Source organism: Desmodus rotundus, chromosome X (assembly GCF_022682495.2).
Source record: "Desmodus rotundus isolate HL8 chromosome X, HLdesRot8A.1, whole genome shotgun sequence".
Lineage (NCBI taxonomy): Eukaryota > Metazoa > Chordata > Mammalia > Chiroptera > Phyllostomidae > Desmodus > Desmodus rotundus.
This window is the reverse complement of record NC_071400.1, coordinates 10,402,870-10,422,033: the sequence shown is the minus strand read 5'-3', so window position 1 is coordinate 10,422,033 and position 19,164 is coordinate 10,402,870. Positions and strand designations below refer to the sequence as shown.

General features: G+C 37.8%; 1 protein-coding gene and 1 pseudogene across 1 annotated transcript in view; both read left to right on the top strand.

The window, feature by feature from the left end:
- ABCB7 (ATP binding cassette subfamily B member 7) overlaps window positions 1-19,164 on the top strand; it is a 101,906-nt gene that overhangs the window by 20,626 nt on the left and 62,116 nt on the right. The window contains exon 2 of the mRNA XM_024555277.4: window positions 8,115-8,201. Coding sequence (XP_024411045.1) covers window positions 8,115-8,201 — 87 coding nt within the window. The remainder of the gene's footprint in view (window positions 1-8,114; window positions 8,202-19,164) is intronic.
- LOC128779955 (nascent polypeptide-associated complex subunit alpha pseudogene) lies at window positions 11,426-19,078 on the top strand (annotated as a pseudogene).

The following is a 19,164-nucleotide window of genomic DNA, read 5'->3' as shown; positions in this document are numbered from 1 at the left end:
TTAGCTCTGTTTCATTTCAACTTGAGGAATGCCCTTTATCATAACTTGGGAGGGCAGCTCTAGGATTGATGAATTTTCTGAACATTTGTTTATATGAAAATCTTTATCAGTCCTTCATCTTTTGAAGGACATTTTTGCTGCATAAAGTATTTTTGTTGGTAATTTTGTCTTTGTTTGCTTTGAATATATCATTCTGTTTCTTTAAGTTCTGCAAAATTTCTGATGAGAAGTCCATTAATAGTGTTATTGGGGCTCCCTTTTATGTGAGGAGTCACTTTTCTCCTTTAAAAATTTCTCTTTGTCCTTGACTTTTGACAATTTAATTGTAATGTGTCTTGGTGGGGATTTCTTTGGACTTGTGTCTTTTAGTCTCTTTGAGCTCCTTGGATCTGGTTAACCATTTCTTTTTCCAGATTTGTGAAGTTTTCAGCCATTATAATCTTTATGTACTGTTCTCTGTCTCTTCTCTTTCTGAGACACCCATAATATGAAGAGTGATTCATATTATGGTGTCCTGTAAGTCCCTCAGGCTTTCTTCACTCTTTTTCATTCTTTTTTCTTTTTACTCCTCTTGACTGGATACGTTCAAATGACCTTTCATCAAGTTGGCTGATTCCTTGTTCTGCTTGATGAAGTCTTTTGTTGAACGCAGCTATTGAATTTCTCAGCTCAGCTCTTGTATTATTTAACTCCAAAATTTTATTTTTTATTTTTTCTGTGTCTCTCTTGATATTCTTATTTTGTTTGTGAACCATTTCCCCAAACTCACTGAGAATCTTTATGACAGTTACTTTTAAAAATTTTGTTAGGTCGTTCATATACCTCCTTTTCTTTAGTGTCAGTTTCTGGAGCTTCATTTTTCCCTTTGAATGGACCTTTTTTCCCTCTTTTCATATTTCTTTTAGATTTGTGTTGGTATCTGAACATTTGAGGAAATAGACATATCTCTTAGTCTTTACACACTGGCTCTGACTGGGAAAGACCATCACCATTCATTCTAGCTCGAGATTTTGGGGGCCTGTGGATGTATCTTCTTGTATTTGTAGATTTGTAATTAGAGAGATTTGTTGGTTTCTTTCTTTTCAGGGCCTGATAATCTCTCAGTTTCTCTTGTGACTGTCTGTTATACTGCTGGTTCTCTAAAACAGGAGCTAATCACTAAGGTATTTCTTGTTCTCAGCTACTCTAGACATCTACAATATGCCCGTTGTAATTAGTGCTCTGAGTTGGGCAAGACAGAAACCAGTCCATTGGGCAGCCTCCTGAAAAACCAGAATGTGGGATGTATGCTTCACTTCTTATTTTCCCTCCCGTGATATAAGCCTTGAGTAGTGTACCTTCTTTCAAAAAAAAAAAAAAATTTTATTTATTTATTTTTAGAGAAAAGAGAAGGGAGGGAGAGAAACATCAATGTGTGTTGGCGTCTCACGCGCCCCCCACTGGGGACCTACCTGGCCCACAATCCAGGCATGTGCCCTGATTGGGAATCGAACCAGTGACTGTTTTGTTCTCAGTCTGACACTCAACCCACTGAGCCACACCAGTCACCGTGAGTTTTGTATCTTCTGAGTCCTCTGATCATGCTGAATGTGCAAGCCACTCACTGCTTTCCATTGTTCTCAGTGTCCTTCAGGCATCCAAACTATGCTTGTTTTGTCAGAGTTGCAAGTGAACCAAGATAGTAACCAACCCTTCAGGCAGTACTCAGAAAGGCTGGGATGTTGTACTCTTGTTCCACTCTTCTACCTCACTATCAGAAGGGAAGCTCGAAGTTGTGTATCTCCTCCCAATTGTGGAAAGCCCTATTAACTGTAGCAACACACCAACTGCTTTCCTTTGTTCTTAGCTGCCCCCAGGCATCCAAGCTTTTCTGGTTCCATCAGCACTAATTAGTGAGCTGAGGTATAAATCAATACCTTGGGTATCTCTGTGTAATTCTGGAATGTTGGATACATGTTTCACTCTCTCTTTTCACCTGGTGGAGAAGTTACAGAATGGGATGATCTGTCTTGGTGCTGAGTTCTGCCAGCTTAGGGGAGGGGTGTATGTAAAAATAGTGAAATTGATCTTTTTACCCTTTTCAGTGTAGTTGTTGTTGACTTTGCTGTTGTCTAGGGCCCAGCAACATCTTAACTGGGGAGTGGAAATCTCATAAAGGTATTTTGGTTCACATACCATTGTTAAGTAGGTGTTTCCTTGGAAGAAAAAGTGCTGGGATTTCCTTTTCTGACATCTTGTGATGTTACTCCTTCAACTCTTTAAGCATGATATATATGCAGAAACATGCAAATATCATATGTATACAGCTTCATGACTTTTTACAAACTGACGAGACTCATGTAAATTTGTATCCATAATGCCATCATATTTGAAACACAATTTAGTTGCATATAAAACTCTAGGTTAGACATGTTTTCCTTCACGGCTTTGAAAATCTTACTTCGTCATGTTTTTGTATCCAGTCTCACCTGTTGAAAAGTCTGATGTCAGTCTGATTCTTTTTACTTTGTTATTTCCTCTTTCTAGCCTCTTGTAGAATATATTCTTTCACTTTGATATTTCAAAGGGAATATATTTAGATGATCGTTTTGTTGTTGTTGTTGTTTTTCTCCTCTTGGCATTCCGTGTGTTGTTCCAGTATGGGATCTTTCATCTTTAATTTTAGTATATTTAATCTCTCATTTTTGTAAATGTTTGTTTTTCTACATTTTAATTTTTTCTTGACATCATATTAAATGGTGTTAATCCTTACACTTTTGTGTTCCTTTATTAAACTTTTGTTACTTTTAAAATCTAATATTACTATTCTCTTTTCAAAACCTTATCCTCCCATTTGTATCCTTCGCAGACTGTTCATTCCTAGGCTTTTTTATTCTGTCTCCTGATTGCCCCTGTTATCCCCTGCCCCAGATGCCTTAATATATTTAAAAGCTAGTATATGCCTTTATTTTTTTCTTTTTCTTTTATTTATTTTAATCCTCGCCGGAGAATATATTCACTGATTTGAGAGAGAGAGAGAGAGAGAGGGAGAGAGAGATTGGTTGCCTTCTGTACATGCCTTGACAAAGGATCAAACCCATCACCTTTTCGGTGTATGGGACAATGCTCCAACCAGCTGAGCCACCCACGGCAAGTATGTGCCTTTATATTATTCCAAAAAATAACACCGAAGGCTTCTCCAACCCCATGGTAGTTCTGATGGGTGCAAAACAAAGTAAGCCAGGTGTTCAGGGAGGTGCCGAGCAAGTCAAAACAAAGAACACAACCATAAGTCTTTGAGAACGAGCCCCATATTTCCCACTCTGGTAACAGCAAGCCATACGAGGAATGAGAGATGTCCTCTATCCCCACGGCTACCTCTGGAACTGGGGAATGGTGTATGGTGGGTGAGTATGCACAAATGTCCTAACACTCTCTGCTGAAATTTAGCAACTTCTTTCTTCATATGTACTCCCTGGCTGTTATAAGTTTAATTAGATTCCATAGTTCTAAAAAGTTTTTCTGTCAGTTTTTGACAACTTAATCATTGCTGTAGTGGAGGTATACATTTCTTTTTTAATTTATTTTACTTTTTTGTTTTTTTAATATATTTTATTGATTATGCTATTAGAGTTGTCCCATTTTTTCCTAACTTTTATTTCCATTCGCCCTGTACCCCCCCTCCCGCCCTCATTCCCCCACATTAGTTCATGTCCATGGGTCGTACAGTTAAGTTCTTTGGCTTCTACATTTCCCATACTATTCCGAACCTCGCCATGTCTATTTTTTACCTAGCATTTGTGCTTCTTATTCCTTGTACCTTTTCCCTCATTCCCCCTCCCATTCCCCACTGATAACCATCCATGTGATCTCCATTTCTGTGGTTTTGTTCCTGTTCTGGTTGTTTGCTTAATTTGTTTTTGTTTTTGTTTTTTAGGTTTGGTTGTTGATAGTTGTGAGTTTGTTGTCATTTAACTGTTCATATTTTTATCATCTTCTTTTTCTTAAATAAGCCCCTTTAACATTTCATATAATGAGGGCTTGGTGATGATGAACTCCTTTAACTTGACCTTATCTGGGAAGCACTTTATCTGCCCTTCCATTCTAAATGATAGCTTTGCTGGATAGAGCAATCTTGGATGTAGGCCCTTGCTTTTCATGACTTGGAATACTTCTTTCCAGCCCCTTCTTGCCTGTAAGGTTTCTTTTGAGAAATCAGCTGACAGTTTTATGGGAACTCCTTTGTAGGTAACTGTCTCCTTTTTCCTTGCTGCTTTTAAGATTCTCTGCTTATCTTTAATCTTGGGTAATGTAATGATGATGTGCCTTGGTGTGTTCCTCCTTGGGTCCAGCTTCTTTGGGACTCTCTGAGCTTCCTGGACTTCCTGGAAGTCTATTTCCTTTGCCAGGGTAGGGAAGTTCTCCTTCATTATTTGTTCAAATAAGTTTTCAATTTTTTGTGCTTCCTCTTCTCCTTCTGGCACCCCTATAATTTGGATGTTGGAACGTTTCAAGATGTCCTGGAGGTTCCTAAGCCTCTCCTCATTTTTCTGAATTCTTGTTTCTTCATTCTTTTCTGGTTGGATGTTTCTTTCTTCCTTCTGCTCCACATCATTGATTAGACTCCTGGTTTGCTTCCCATCACTGTTCCATGTACGCTTTCCTTTATTTCACTTTGTATACCCTTCACTTCTTCCTGTATTTTGCAACCATACTCAACCATTTCTGTGAGCATCCTGATTACCAGTGTTTTGAACTGTGCATCTGATAGGTTGGCTATCTCTTCATCACTTAGTTCTATTTTGGGAGCTTTGATGTGTTCTTTTATTTGGGCCATATTTTTTTGTCTTGGCAAGCCTGTCACATAGTAAGGGGTAGAGCCTTAGGTATTCACCAGGGCGGGGCAACCCATGTCACTGCGTTGTGGTGCTCTATCTGGGGGAGGGGTCCCAGAGGGAACAGTGCCACTTGTTCAGCTCTCTGCTGGTTTTCAGTTACTTCCTCCACTACCCACAAGCAAAGTGGGCCCTTCTGGTGCTGATTCCCAGGTAGGTGGGTTTGTGTACGTTCTAGGACCCTGTGAGTCTCTGGAGGTATACATTTCTGAAGTTTGTTACTCTTTCACTTTTGTTGTCACTCTTTATTTTTAACATCACAATTGCATTGATGATTTTACCAAAAGTTAAATAACATCATGTGTACCATGTTAACAATAGGAAAATTAACTAGATGTTTGAGGTTATCATGCAGGAAGATCACAGTAAGCTCACTAGCTCCAGTAATGTTCCTGATCTTGTTAATATCAACTATGTTAGGAATGTACCTCTCCATTCCACCACTTCTTTGCTTTGTGAACTTGAGCAAGGCAACATCTCTGAGCCTCAATATTTAGTCTGTAAAATGGGATTTATAACAATAATACCTTGTAGGGTTGTAGTGAGAATGAAGTGAGATAATTTTATTTATTTATTTATTTATTGGGGAGAAGGAGAGGGAGAGAAACATTGATGTGTGAGAGATACATCAATCGGTTGTCTCTTGAGCTCCCCCAACTGGGGACCTAGCCTGGAAATTCAGGCAAGTGCCCTGACTGAGAATTGAACCAATAACCCTTCGGTTTGCAGGCTGGCACTCAATCCACTGAGGTGCACCAGCCAGGGCAAGAAGTGAGAATTTAGTATTGAGCGGAGGCCAGGCAAATATGAGTGCTTAGTAAATGATTCTTATCAAAAATGATTATAGCATAGCTCTTTCTAATCCACATTGCCTTATCATGCAGAAAAATACCTTAGCAAAACAAAACTACAATGAAAATATGAAAAGTGGATAAAATACTAACTATCCTGGCCTTCAGTGAATTGCTATTGTGTTCTAGGCTAAGTATCTCTAGGGATAAACTAAAGTGGAAATTTATATTTTAGGTGGATGAGAGTAGAAAGGCGATCAAGATATATCTTACCATTACATTTGTCTTACTGTGATATTAATGCCTGCATCAGTCAGTTTTAGATTATAAATCCGTAAAGCATCAAGGAGCATGTATTTAAATGTTTTGTTCTGTATAGTGTGTAAGATAAAAACCTTTGAATCTAATTTAAGAAGGTTGACATTTGCAATTTACAGCAAGATTTGTTTACTCTTGAAACATTCTGGAGCGACTCTAAAGCTCTACATGCTTCTCTTAAATGCATTTAGAAAAAAAAATACAGCTTTTAAAATGCTTTTAAGAGAGCTGTCAGTTTTCTTCCTGGCATTATGTGAAAATAAGTGTTCTAGTCATTTTATGAGTTATGGTCATCCTGTGGAATTTTCAAAGTGCCATTGAAAACAAGATTGAAGCACTTTATCTGCCCTTCCATTCTAAATGATAGCTTTGCTGGATAGAGCAATCTAGGTTGTAGGTCCTTGCTTTTCATCACTTTGAATACTTCTTGCCAGCCCCTTCTTGCCTGCAAGGATTCTTTTGAGAAATCAGCTGAGATTCTTACGGGCAATCCTTTGTAAGTAACTCTTGCTTTTCTCTTGCTGCTTTTAAGATTCTCTCTTTATCTTTAACCTTTGGCATTTTAATTATGATGTGTCTTGGTGTAGTCCTCTTCGCATCCAATTTGTTTGGGACTCTCTGTGCTTCCTGGACTATGTATTTCCTTTGTCAAATTAAGGAAGTTTTCTTTCATTATTGTTCAAATAAGTTTTTAAGTTCTTGCTCTTCCTCTTCTTTTGGTATCCCTGTATAAAGTGCTTCCCAGATAAGGTAAAGCTAAAGGAGTTCATCATCACTAAGCATGAAATGTTAAAGGGACTTAATTAAGAAAAAGATGAAAATTATGAATGGTAAAAAGGCAACAAATTCACAACTATCAACAACTAAATCTAAAACAAACAAACAAACAAAAAACTAAGCAAACAACCAGAACAGGAACAGAATCATAGCTGTGGAGATCATTTGGAGCGGGGAGAGGGAGAAGGGGGAGAACGGGTGAAAAGATGCAGGGATTTAAGAAGCATAATGGTTGGTACAACATACACAGGGGGCTTTAAGAATAGTATAGGAAGTGGAGAAGCCAAAGAACTTATGTGCATGACCCACAGACATGAACTAAGGGGGGATTGCTGGAGGGAAGAGGGGTACTGGCCAGAGGGGGCAAAGGGGGCAAATTGGGACAACTGTAATAACATAATCAATAAAATATACTTAAAAAATAAGATTGCTATTTTTAGATAAAACTGGCAGGTTTTCATGGCTAAAACACATAAATGACATGAGAGGCTGCAAAATTAAGACTTTTTATATATGTTTGAGAGGGTGTAATGTCTTTTGAAAGGTCACTTTTTTCATTTGAAAAGTAATGCGATTATTTTGGACAATAATTGTGTTACCAGAAATATAGTTGCATTCTATATCATGTCTCTGTTCAGTTCGTCCATGAGGAGATAATGGAATAGAGGTTAGCAACCCTCTCAGGTGTGAGTGCCGTTAACAATAGCAAACTGACAATTAAAAAATAGGCATCTAGAAGAGAAAGAAATCTACCAATACATAAAGAGAGAATTTTTATTTCTTTAACCTGAGCAGTAATATTAAGGCCTTTTAAAAAATTGTAATAGGCTAGATGCTTGTGTATTTTCGGGGCTAGTTGGAAGATTTGTAGATAGCTCTATTTTATAAATTATTCCAACAACGATTGAAATCTACCCTACTTATGTGCATGATGCTGTGGTATGTGCCATGGGAGATATAAACTTGAAAGAGACTGCCCTGGCCTTAAGAAATTTACCATGTAATAGGAGCGAGAAAACGTGTGTGCAAGTTACTATAGTATATGATAGACTGTGAAGTATTAAACAATACTTTGTTTCTAAATGTATATATGTGAGGCACAATAATAAGAAAAAATCAGTTGTATAAAATTAAGTGTATTGTAAAGCAAAACTGTATACACATGGAAAGTAAATTGGATATCATCAATTAACTGTATAATATGCTTTCCTTAACAATGATAGAGTAACATATTACCCAGTACTGTAGTAGCAAATGATAGTAAGAAAGCCGATATATTATACTAACTCGCATTTTTAAAGCTCAGATACTCTAATGGCTAACGGACGGCTTGGTGTCTGTCATCTTCCCCTAGGCTCTCCAGGTGTGGCCGCTGATAGAAAAGAGGACATGTTGGCACGGTCATGCAGGAGGAGGACTCCACACAGACCCGAAGGAAGGGGTAAGAGCCAATAACAAGTAACTGGAAATTGTAATAGAAGATTGTGTTTGTATAGATGGTGTAAGAAAGATCGTCCTGTTCCAGAATATATTGATTGACTCATGTATTGTAACCGCAGGTTTGCTAATATAAAACCATATGAACTGACCATTGTTAAATAGAAGAGATTTCCTCAGGCTTAAAACAAACAATAAAAATCATGATTGATTAAAAAGACAAAAAGTTATCAACGTAAACATTTTAGTGCTTTATTAAATTTGCATTGGTTAATGTTATTTGTTATATAATTCAGCCTTATAAGTAAACAGTTAATTAGATTTAGCACTTGTAAGTAATTTGTGTGCACACGTGTGTGTGTATCTGTGTATTTTAAGGGTAACATTTTCCCTTCTGTCTAGTTTAGAAAGGTCCTACAATGTCCCCAGCTTCATGGTAAGTCTTCCATCTACCTGATCCATTTATTTAATTACCTATATTCTTTATTATTATTCTCATCAAACAGACAAGTAAAACAGTAGGGCCACTGAAATCAAAAGATTTAATTGTATTATACTTTTGTAAGTAAGTGAAAATGTCATTTGAGTACTGTTATACAATTAATTCTCCATGTGCTTGCTTTTACTCTGAGCTTGCCTTTCTTTTTTCCCTCTGACTTGACCCAACCAGGATATATATATAGCATCTCTAAATAGAAATGACATTTTTGCAGTCATTGGCAATTGACAAATTTTATGTAAAGGTGCTCTTTAAATTGTAGAGAGATAATATTAGTTATTTTATTTGTGGGAAGTGATTGGTAAGAAAACCTTTCTAGTGCTTTTCTTCCTGTCTGTTTGATCTCCTAAATAACTCCTTTCACAGAACTCAAAACACTGCACTTTCATATTTCTATCCCATTTTTTTATATACTAATCTTCATGGCTGTCTTTAGAAGCCGCAAAATGTTATAAAATATAATTTAAAAAAATAATACAAATACTGAGGTTTGTTTATTTATAGGTTTTTTTTGGCATATTTGCCAGCTTTCAGGATTATCTATCACCAAGGCCTCTTAAGGGCAGTTGTAAATAATGCTCTAAGCATACCAAAAATGTAAAGAAGAAGCAATCACTTCTCTTAGGCTCAAGCTTTATAAGCTTGAAGATAGTTTCTTTATTCTCCAGTAAAAGTAAACAAAGCAAAAATCATTGTAATACTTTATATTTAGTTTCTTCTTTATCCTTTTTCCCCTGCCAACTTTGTGTTACTTTAGCTAAAAGGGATTATAGAGCTTGAAGAAAAGAGGCAGTATGGAGTTCTTAGTTAAGAGCCTGAACTCTGGAGCCAGACAGCCTAGATTTGAATCTTGGCTCCACCACTTCCTAGTGGAATGATCCCGAGCAAGTTGCTTAATTTCTGTGTGTATTAGTTTCTTCATCTGTAAAATGGGGAGTATAATCATACCCAATGTGATTTAAATGTGTTAAGTCCTCATACCATGTAAAGCTCTTAAATAGTGCCTGGTACATAATTAGTGTTCAATTAAACAGCTGCTATTACTATAAGGTGATGTTGTAAATCCTATCCACTACCATTATCCATTCATTTGAAACAGGGGTCCCCAACCCCCAGGTTGCAGACCGGTACCATTCTGTGGCCGATTAGGAACCAGGCCTTGAGCCTGAACTCCGCCTCCTGTTTTTTTGACCACCCACCCCCATCTGTGGAAAAATTGTCTTTTTAAAAAAAGATTTTATTTATCTATTTTCAGAGAGGAGAAGGGAGGGAGAAAGAGGGAGAGGAACATCAATGTGTGGTTGCCTCTCGCTCCCTACCAGGGACCTGGCCCACAACCCAGGCATGTTCCCTGACTGGGAATTGAACCAACGATGCTTTGGTTCGCAGGCTGATCCTCAGTCTACTGAGCCACACCAGCCAGGGATCCTTAAACTTTTTAATGTGCTTCTTTTGAAGAAGCATCTGTTAGTAAATTTACTTAATCCTGTACTCAGAACTTGCCCGGGCCAGTGTGTCTCAGTTGGTTGGAGTGTCATCCTGTAGGCCGAAAGTTTGCAGGTTCAATTCCTGGTCCAGACACGTACCCAGGTTGTGGATTCAATCCCTGGTCGGGGCTGTACGTAACCAATCAATGTCTCTCTCTCACATTCTTTTCTCTGTCTCTGTCTCTCTCTGTCTCTCTCTCTCTGCCTCTCTCTGTTTCTCTCTCTCTCTCTGTCTCTCCCTCTCCCTCTCTCTCTCTCCTCCTCCTTCCTCTCTCTTTAAAAAGCAGTGAAAAAATGTTCTTGGGTGAGGATAAAAAAAAGAATAATGCAGAGCTTAATATAAGGACCACTTCCCAGATTTTGCTTGATACACTATTTTTTAACATTAGAAACACATCCTCATTGACTGGATATAGTCAGAAGCTAGTAGTTCTAAAAGATCAGCAGTCAGATTTGCTATAAGTATTGACATAATCAGAAATGAAGCTTGGAATATTAAACATTGAAGGATTGGGGAGGTAGTGGAATAGAGAGTCTTCATGCTTGTTAAAATGAATGGGCGTGCAGACCAGTGGGCACGATTGCCTGTATGACATGGAAAGGCTGCTTTCTACCTTCGATTTTGTCCATCATCAAACAGCCTTCACTTACCTTTTCAAAAAAGGAGTGACTTTTTATACCTGCTACAAACTGGATGAATCTCAGATATGTTTTGCTGAGGGAAAGCAGCCAGAAGCAAGATGCTGCATGCTGTTCATTCTATTAATCTAACTTTCTGGAAAAGGCATTACTGTATGGATAGAGAAATCAGTGGTGGCCAGGGGGTGAGAAGCCAGTTGGTAGCATAAGGGAGTGACATGATTGTTTTGCTGCCTGATTGCCATGGAAATGTCAAAACCCCTAGAAACTGATGCTGAAAAGAGTAAATTATACTGCATGTCAACTGAGGATAAAGAAGTAATTATATTTTAAACAGTGCACTGGCTAGCTAACTAGTACTTGCTAAGCATTGGAGTGGATGGAGAGGGGGCAGAGAGAAGCTGATGGAGGACCGTGGACCGGTTGGAGTTTTAAAGGTTCTCTCTACTTTCAGTTTCCGTCACCTTGGACGTCTCCCTGCCCTGCCCATTGCTCAGGCCACCCGCAGAATGAACACCAGAGCTGCCCAAGCAGAAACACCAGAGCTGGGCTCAGCCTCACCTCCAAGTGCGGGATAAGCAAAACTCTAAAGCACCAGTGCGTGTAGTGGGCTGGAAACCACAAAACCCTCCAACCCCAGAGAACCCCAGCCAGGAGGCAACATCACTTCCTGGTCGGTTCCTGTGTTCTGAACTTGTCTCCAGCCACGATGTTTGCAAAACTTGACACACTCAGAGCCCACACATGAGTGGGGGTGGTGTGGGCTTTTCTTGCCAGGTCCTATGGAGGCCCTGTACCCCTGCGAGACCAGTGCATGAAAGGGAGCCCCATGGCGCCTGGCTGTGCTTTCTGTCCCAGTGGCATACTGCCCAGTCAAGCATGGACGCAGGTCCACCAACACGTACCACGTGGCCACCCATGGGAGAAGAAGCCTGGGCACCCACCCTGTGTCCTGCATGTTTAGGATCACCCAGGAGACACCTTTGAAAGAGCGACCTGATGATCTTTATATGATTTCTCAAATTGACTTCTGTTTGAGATAGAGAATTCATTGACTGGCCAATGTGAATATTAGTCAGTTTGGCAGTTTGTTTTTTCATTATAAATGATGAAATTAACAGTTGAGTACAAATCCATCTCGTGTAACATAAGCTGTTTTTTTTTCCCCAGGGACTTTTCACTGCTAGATAAGATCCTTATTGTGGTTTCAAACTGACAGAGCTTGGAAAACAAACCTTGAGGTTCAGAGGAAGTAACAATAATTGCAAAGCTTTTCCTTGCAATATTTGTTTACTCTCCCATCTATAGACTCACTATACCCAATAAGGTGGGGAAAATTTTCCATGGATCCTTTGGGTTTTTCCATTTACTCAACCTACATCTATTTTGACCTAGCTTTCATCAAGTCACTGTTATCCCTAACAGGATTGAAGAAGCAGTGTTTAAAATTATTCCCTTAATTGCAGTTAGTTATCTTTAGCTTGGATTGAAAAGAGTTTTCTTTTCTGGAAAGTTTGCTTATACCTGAAATTGTGAACACTTCCAAATTCTCTGCTAAATTAATTCTTTAGGGAGTGCTTGCTTTAGCAGCACATATACTAAAATTCTTTTTTTTTTTAATTTAAAAAAATATTTTTGTTTTCTTTTTTTCTACTTTATTTTTTTATTGTTTATCCCAATTTTTTCCCTTTTGCCCCCTCTACCCAGCTCATCCCTCTCTCCCACAGTCAATCCCCACACCATGGGTCATTGTCCGTGTCCACAAGTCATCGTACGTATTCTCTGACTAATCCCTTCCCCTTCCTTCCTCCATTCCTCCCTCTGCCCCTACAGCTATCAGTCTGTTCCATGTTTCCATGTCTCTGGTTCTGTTTTTCTCATTAGTTTATTTTGTTCATTAGATACATATACGAAAATTCTTTAGGGAGAAAATATTCAGCCTATGGAGCACATTGGTATAAAACAAATAGTACCTCTAAGTTTTGGTATAGATTTTTCCTTATCACAATGTTTCCCCCAGGTCGTTTCTAAACCAATCCCTTGTTTCTGTGAGTTAGAACTTTTCACGCTATTAGAATTTAGAAATATCTCTAAAACTAGGGTTGGTAGTTAAATTCTTCATCAGCAAAAGAAAAGGCGATTCTTCCATTTTTAACAGAAGATCATTTTCTGTTTACTTTTTCATTTCTCTATCAAAGCCCAGTGTTCTCTCATCCTTTGAAAGGAGTGGGCTCCTGGTAGAAAAAAAATTACTCTTACTTCAGTGCTCTACAGCCTTTTCTCTTTTTAAAAAAATTTACTTTTCAAGACGATTTACATTCAATATGATTTTGTGTTAGTCTTCAGCTATGTAGCACAGTTATTAGACAGTCATATACTTTACAAAGTGTTCCCCCTGATATTTCAATATTGCAATATTTTATATCCTGGTGACTATTTTGTGACTACCAGTCTTGACTTCTTAATCTCTTCTCCTATTTCACCTATTTTACCTAGTCTCCCAACCATCAGTCTGTTCTCTGTATCAATCAGACTGGTTTTTTTTTTTAATTTTGTTTATTTGTTTATTTTGTTATTTAGATTCCACATATAAATGAAATCATATGGTATTTCTCTTTCCCTGATTAACTTATTTTACTTAGCATAATATTGTCCAGGTATATTTATGCTGGTGCAAATGGTAAGATTTCTTTCTCATTTTGGCAGAGAAATATTCCATTGTATATATGTACCACCAGTTTTTAAACCACTGGTCTGCTGATGGTTTGTTGCATTGCTTCTATATCTTGGCTATTGTAAGTAATGCTGCCATGAACATAGGGGTGCACATATTCTTTTGAATTAGTGTTTGGAGTTTCTTTGGGTATATACCCAGATGTTGAATTGTTGCATCATAAGTTCCATTTTTAATTTTTTGAGGAGACTCCATACTGTTTTCCACAATGGCTACAGAAATCTCACCAACAGTGCATGAGGATTCCCTTTTTTCCACATCCTTGTCAGCACTTGCTGTTTGTTGGTTTATTGATGGTAGCCATTCTAACAAATGTGAGGTGCTATCTCATTGTGGTTTTAATGTGAATTTCTCTGATAATTACTGCCATAGAGCATCTTTTGTTATATCTATTGTCCATCCGTATGTCCTCTTTAGAGAAGTGCATATTCAGGTTCTCTGCCCATTTTTTAATTAGACTGCTTTATTTTTTGGTGTTGAATTATATGTTTTTTAAAAAACAAATATTGGCTATTAATTCCCTGTCTGATATATCATTGGCAAATGTCTTGTTCCATCCAGTAGGTTGTCTTTTCGTTTTGCTGATGGTTTCAATTAGCTTTGCAAAAAAACCCTTTTAATTTGATATATTCCCATTTGTTTATTTTTTCTTTTGTTTCCCTTGCTCAAGGAGGTATATTACATAAAATATTGCTAAAAGAAGTGTCAGAGATTTTACTGCCTATGTTTTATCCTGGGAGTTTTATGGTTTTGAGTCTTACATTTCAGTCTTTAATTCATTCTGAGTTTATTCTTGTGTGTGGTGTAAGAAGGTGGTCTACTTCATTTTTTGCATGTTATCTGTCCAGTTCTCTCAACACTATTTATTGAGTAGACTGTCTTGACCACATTGTATATTCTTTCCTCCTTTGTCAAATATTAATGACCGTGTAGGCATATACTTATTTCCGGGCTTTCTATTCTGTTCCATTGATCTGTGTGTCTATTTTATGACAGTACCATGTTGTTTTGATTACTATCCCCTTGTAGTATAGATTGACATCAGGTAGCATGATACCTCCAGGTTTCTTCTTATTTCTCAAGACTGCTGTGGCAAGTTAGGGTCCTTTGTGTTTTACATAAATTTTGGGATAATTTGTGAAATATGCCACTTGTATTTTGATAGAATTGCATTGAATCTGTAGATTGCTTTGGGTAGTATGGGCATTATTATCATGATGTTAATTCTTCCTGTCCATGAACATGGTATATTCTTCCACTTGTATCTTTTTCAGTTTCATTCTTCAATGTCTTATAATATTCTGAGCACAGGTCTTTTGCATCCGTGGTTAAATTCGTTCCAAGTGATTTTATTTTTTTTAGATGCAGTTCTAAATCCAATTGCTTGCTTAGTTTCTCTTTCTGATACTTCCTTATTGGTGTATAAAAATGCCCCCGAGCTGCATTCCTTGCACAAAATGTTCGGTGAAGCCACAGAAACCATCACTGTTACAGAGCAGGTGTTGCCACCACCCCAGGCTGAGGCAGGGTCTAGATCAGAATCTGATAGTGATGAATCAGTATCAGAGCTCCGGGAACAAGATTGCACACAGGTAGCCACACAACAAGCCCAGGGGGCGGCAGTAGCCAAAATTGATGAGGAACCAGTCAGTAAAACAAAACAGATCTGGAGTAAAAAGAAGGCATGGGAGGCTATGTTCACACTGGGTCTTCAGCAGGTTACAGGGGTGACTAGGGTCACTATCTGGAAATCTAAGATATACTTTTTGTCATCACAAAACCAATGTCTACAAGAGCCTAGTTTCATATACCTACATGATTTTTGGAAAAGCCAAGATTGAGGATTTATCTCAGCAAGCACAGCTAGCAGCTGCTGAGAAATTCAAAATCCATGGTGTAGCTGTGTCAACCATTCAAGAAAACACAGACTCCAACTGTACAAGAGAAGAGTGAAGAAGATGAGGTTGATGAAACAGGTATGGAAGTTCCGAACATAGAATTGGTCATGTCACAAACAAATGTGTTACGAGCAAAGGCAGTCTGAGCCCTGAAGAATGACAGTAATGATATTGTAAATGCTATTATGGAAATAACAATGTAACCATCTAAAAATAAGGACCACTTTTTTGTTGTTTCAAAAGAGTTACTGCAGCTTGGTTTGAAATTTGTGCTTTTCTGCCAGTAATAAAGTAACGACTTCTTGTGGGAAAAAAATGCCACTGATTTCTGAATGTTAACTTTGTATCCTGCTACTTTACTGAATTCATTTATCAGTTCTGGTAGCTTTTTGTTAGAATCTTGAGGGTTCTCTGTATACAGTATCATATCATCTGCAAATAGTGACAATTTAACTTTTTTTTCCCCAATCTGTGGCCAGGGCTTCCAGTACTATGTTGAGTAAAAGTGGTGAAAGTGGACATCCCTGTCTTGTGATTTTGTTAGATGCTTTTTTTGCATCTACTGACATGATCATATGATTTTTACTCTTCATTTTGTGTATGTGGCATATCATGTTAATTGTTTGTGGATATTGTATCAACTTTGCATCCCAGGAATAAACTACACTTGATCATGGTATATGATCTTGTCAATGTATTGCTGAATTTGGTTTGCTAGTATTGTCTTGAGGATTTTTATATCTATGTTCATTGGGGATATTGGCCTATCTTTTCCTTTGTAGTGTCTTTGTCTGGTTTTGGAATTAGGATAAAGCTGGCCTCCTAAAATGAGCTTGGGAGTCTTCTCTTAAAGTTTTTGGAATAGTTTGAGGTTAGGTGTTAATTCTTCTTTGAATGTTTGGCAAAATTCACCTGGGGAGCTATCTAGTCCAGGACTTTTGTTTTGGGGGAGTATTTTGATTAGTGCTCTGATTTTGTCAATCTCAGTGTGATCCATTTTATTGTTTATTATTTAGCCTCTATGTGTTTGTGTGTTTTTCAGTTTTTTCTTGTAATTGATTTCTAGTTTCATACCATTGTGGTTGGAGAAGATGCTTGATATGATTTCAGTCTTCTTAAATTTAATGAGACATGTTTTATGTCCTAACATGTGGTCTTTGCTAGAATATGTTATATGTGCACTTGCAAAGAATATATATTCTTCTGCTTTGGGGTGACATTCTCTGAAAATATAAAATCCATCTGATCTCTTGTGTCATTTAAGGCCACTGTTTCCTTGTTGATTTTCTGTGTGGAAGATCTATCCATTGATGCACTGAGGTGTGAAATCCCCTCCTGTGACTGTATTACTGTCCATCTCACCCTTTATTTCCATCAATATTTTCTTTTTGCATTTATGTGCTACTATGTTGGGCACATAATTTACAAGGGTTATATTCCTCTGTTGGATTCCCTTTATCATTATGCAGTGTCCCTCTTTGTCTCTTGCTCTGGGCTTTGTTTGAGTGTCAGTTTTGTCTGATATAAGTATTGCTACCTTAGCATTTTTTGTTACAATTTGCAAGAAGTATCTTTTTTTTTTTTCATTCCTTTACTTTCAGGCAGTCTATGTTTTCATTCTAAGGTGGGTCTCTTGAAGACAGCGTACATATAGGTCTTTTTTTCATATCTGTTCAGCTACCCTATGTATTTTGATGGGAGCATTTAATTTATTTACATTTTAAGTGATTATTGATAGGTACATATTTAATTGCCATTTTATTCTTTATAATTGTGTTCCTTTGACATTTCTTTTAACATTAGTTTGGTGGCAGTGAACTTCTTCAGCTTTTTATTGTCCGGGAGGCTCCCTTTGCCAGGTACCATTTAGGAGTAGTCTTGACAGTAGGTATTTGCATTTCATCACTTTGAATATTTTGTGCCATTTACTTCTGTCTTGAAATGTTACTGTTGAGATATCAGCCGACAGTCTTATGGGAACTCCCTTATAGGTAACTGTATTTCTCTTGTGACTTTAAAGATTCTCTTTTTGTCTTTAACCTTTGGCATTTTAATTATGATGTGTCTTGGTGTGGGCCTCTTTGGGTTCATCTTCTTTGGGACTCTCCATGCTTCCTGGACTTGGGTGTCATTTTCCTGCACCAGGTTAGGGAAATTTTCAGCCATTATTTCTACAAATAGCTTCTCGATCCTTTGCTCTCTTTTCTCCTTCTGGTGCCCTTGTGATGTGAATGGTATTACCCTTAATATTGTCCCAGAGGTCATTTAAAGTGTTCTTATGTTTTTAAATTGCTTTTTTTCTTTTTGCTGCTCTGATGGTGTTTTCTGCTACTTTGTCTTCCAAATTGCTGCTTCAATCTTCTGCTCCATCTAAACTGCTGTAGATTTATTCTAGTATATTCTTTTTGTTAATTCTCATTTGAGAACTCATTTATTGATTTTAGAGAGAGGAGAAGGGGTAGGGGAGAGAGAGAGAAACATTAATGTGAGAGATAAACATCCATCTGTTGCCTCCCATACATGCCCATGTGGTGGATTGAACCCATGACCTGGGTATGTGCCCTGACGGGGTATCGAACCATACCCTTTTGGTGCATGGGACAACACTGCAACCAAATGAGCCACCCAGCCATTTCTTCTTCTAGTACATTCTACATTTCAAATATTCTGTTCTTCATTTCTGACTTACTCTGTTTTATGGTTCCTGTGTCCTCATTATTTTTTTTAAGATTTTATTCATTTTTATTTTTAGAGAAAAGGGAAAGGAGGGAGAGCGAGAGGGAGAGAAACATCAAAGTGCGTTTGCCTTTTGTGTGCCTTCACCGTGCGGTTCACCTTGTTTTCAGTTACGTCCATCTCCTGTTTGACAGCTCTCTGTTGTTTCCAAACCTTTTCTTCCAAACTAATTTCTATGGGAAGAAGACAATACAGTTTTGTTACTCAAAATTGTTAGAGAGCCTATTTGAATTCCTTTTATTGTTACCCTTGTGTATTCTTTCTGAATCTCATTTTCCTTTTTTAGGGCTAGCTAATTCCACTATAGGGGTGGGCAAACATAGGTTTACAGTTCTCATGGCAAACAATACAATTATTAATAAATAGTATAAGAATAAACTCTGTTTTATGTACTCACAACTGTAACCCTACTAAACCTTTTTAGAAATGTTTATTCCATATACTAGCACAGTACTAGCTTTATATTGTGATGGAGCTTAAAATGTCAGTTCCGTGTTTTAAATTTGAGTCTATTAGCTACAGCAAAAAGGCCATATTGTTAGCAGAAAAGGAAAGTAGATTCACTTTTACTTTTACAAGCCTTTTAATGATATTCCTGTAGTGTTCCATTTTAAAGAGCTTTTGTTATCACGATGTAATTATCACGGTTATGTTTTTAAAATGACTTTTAAATTCTACGTACTGAACATTATGCTAAGTGAAATAAGCCAGACGGTGAGGGACAAATACCATATGATCTCACCTTTAACTGGAACGTAATAAATAGAAGAAAAAAGGAAACAAAATATAACCAGAGACATTGAAGTTAAGAACCATCTAACAATGGGCAGGGGGGAGTGGGGAGGGGACAGTGAGGAGAGGGGATTACAGGAACTACTATAAAGGACACATGGACAAAATCAAGGGGGAGGATGGAGGTGGGGGAGGGAGGAGGGTTCAGCTGGGGTGGGGTGGAGGGATGGGGAAAAAAGGCA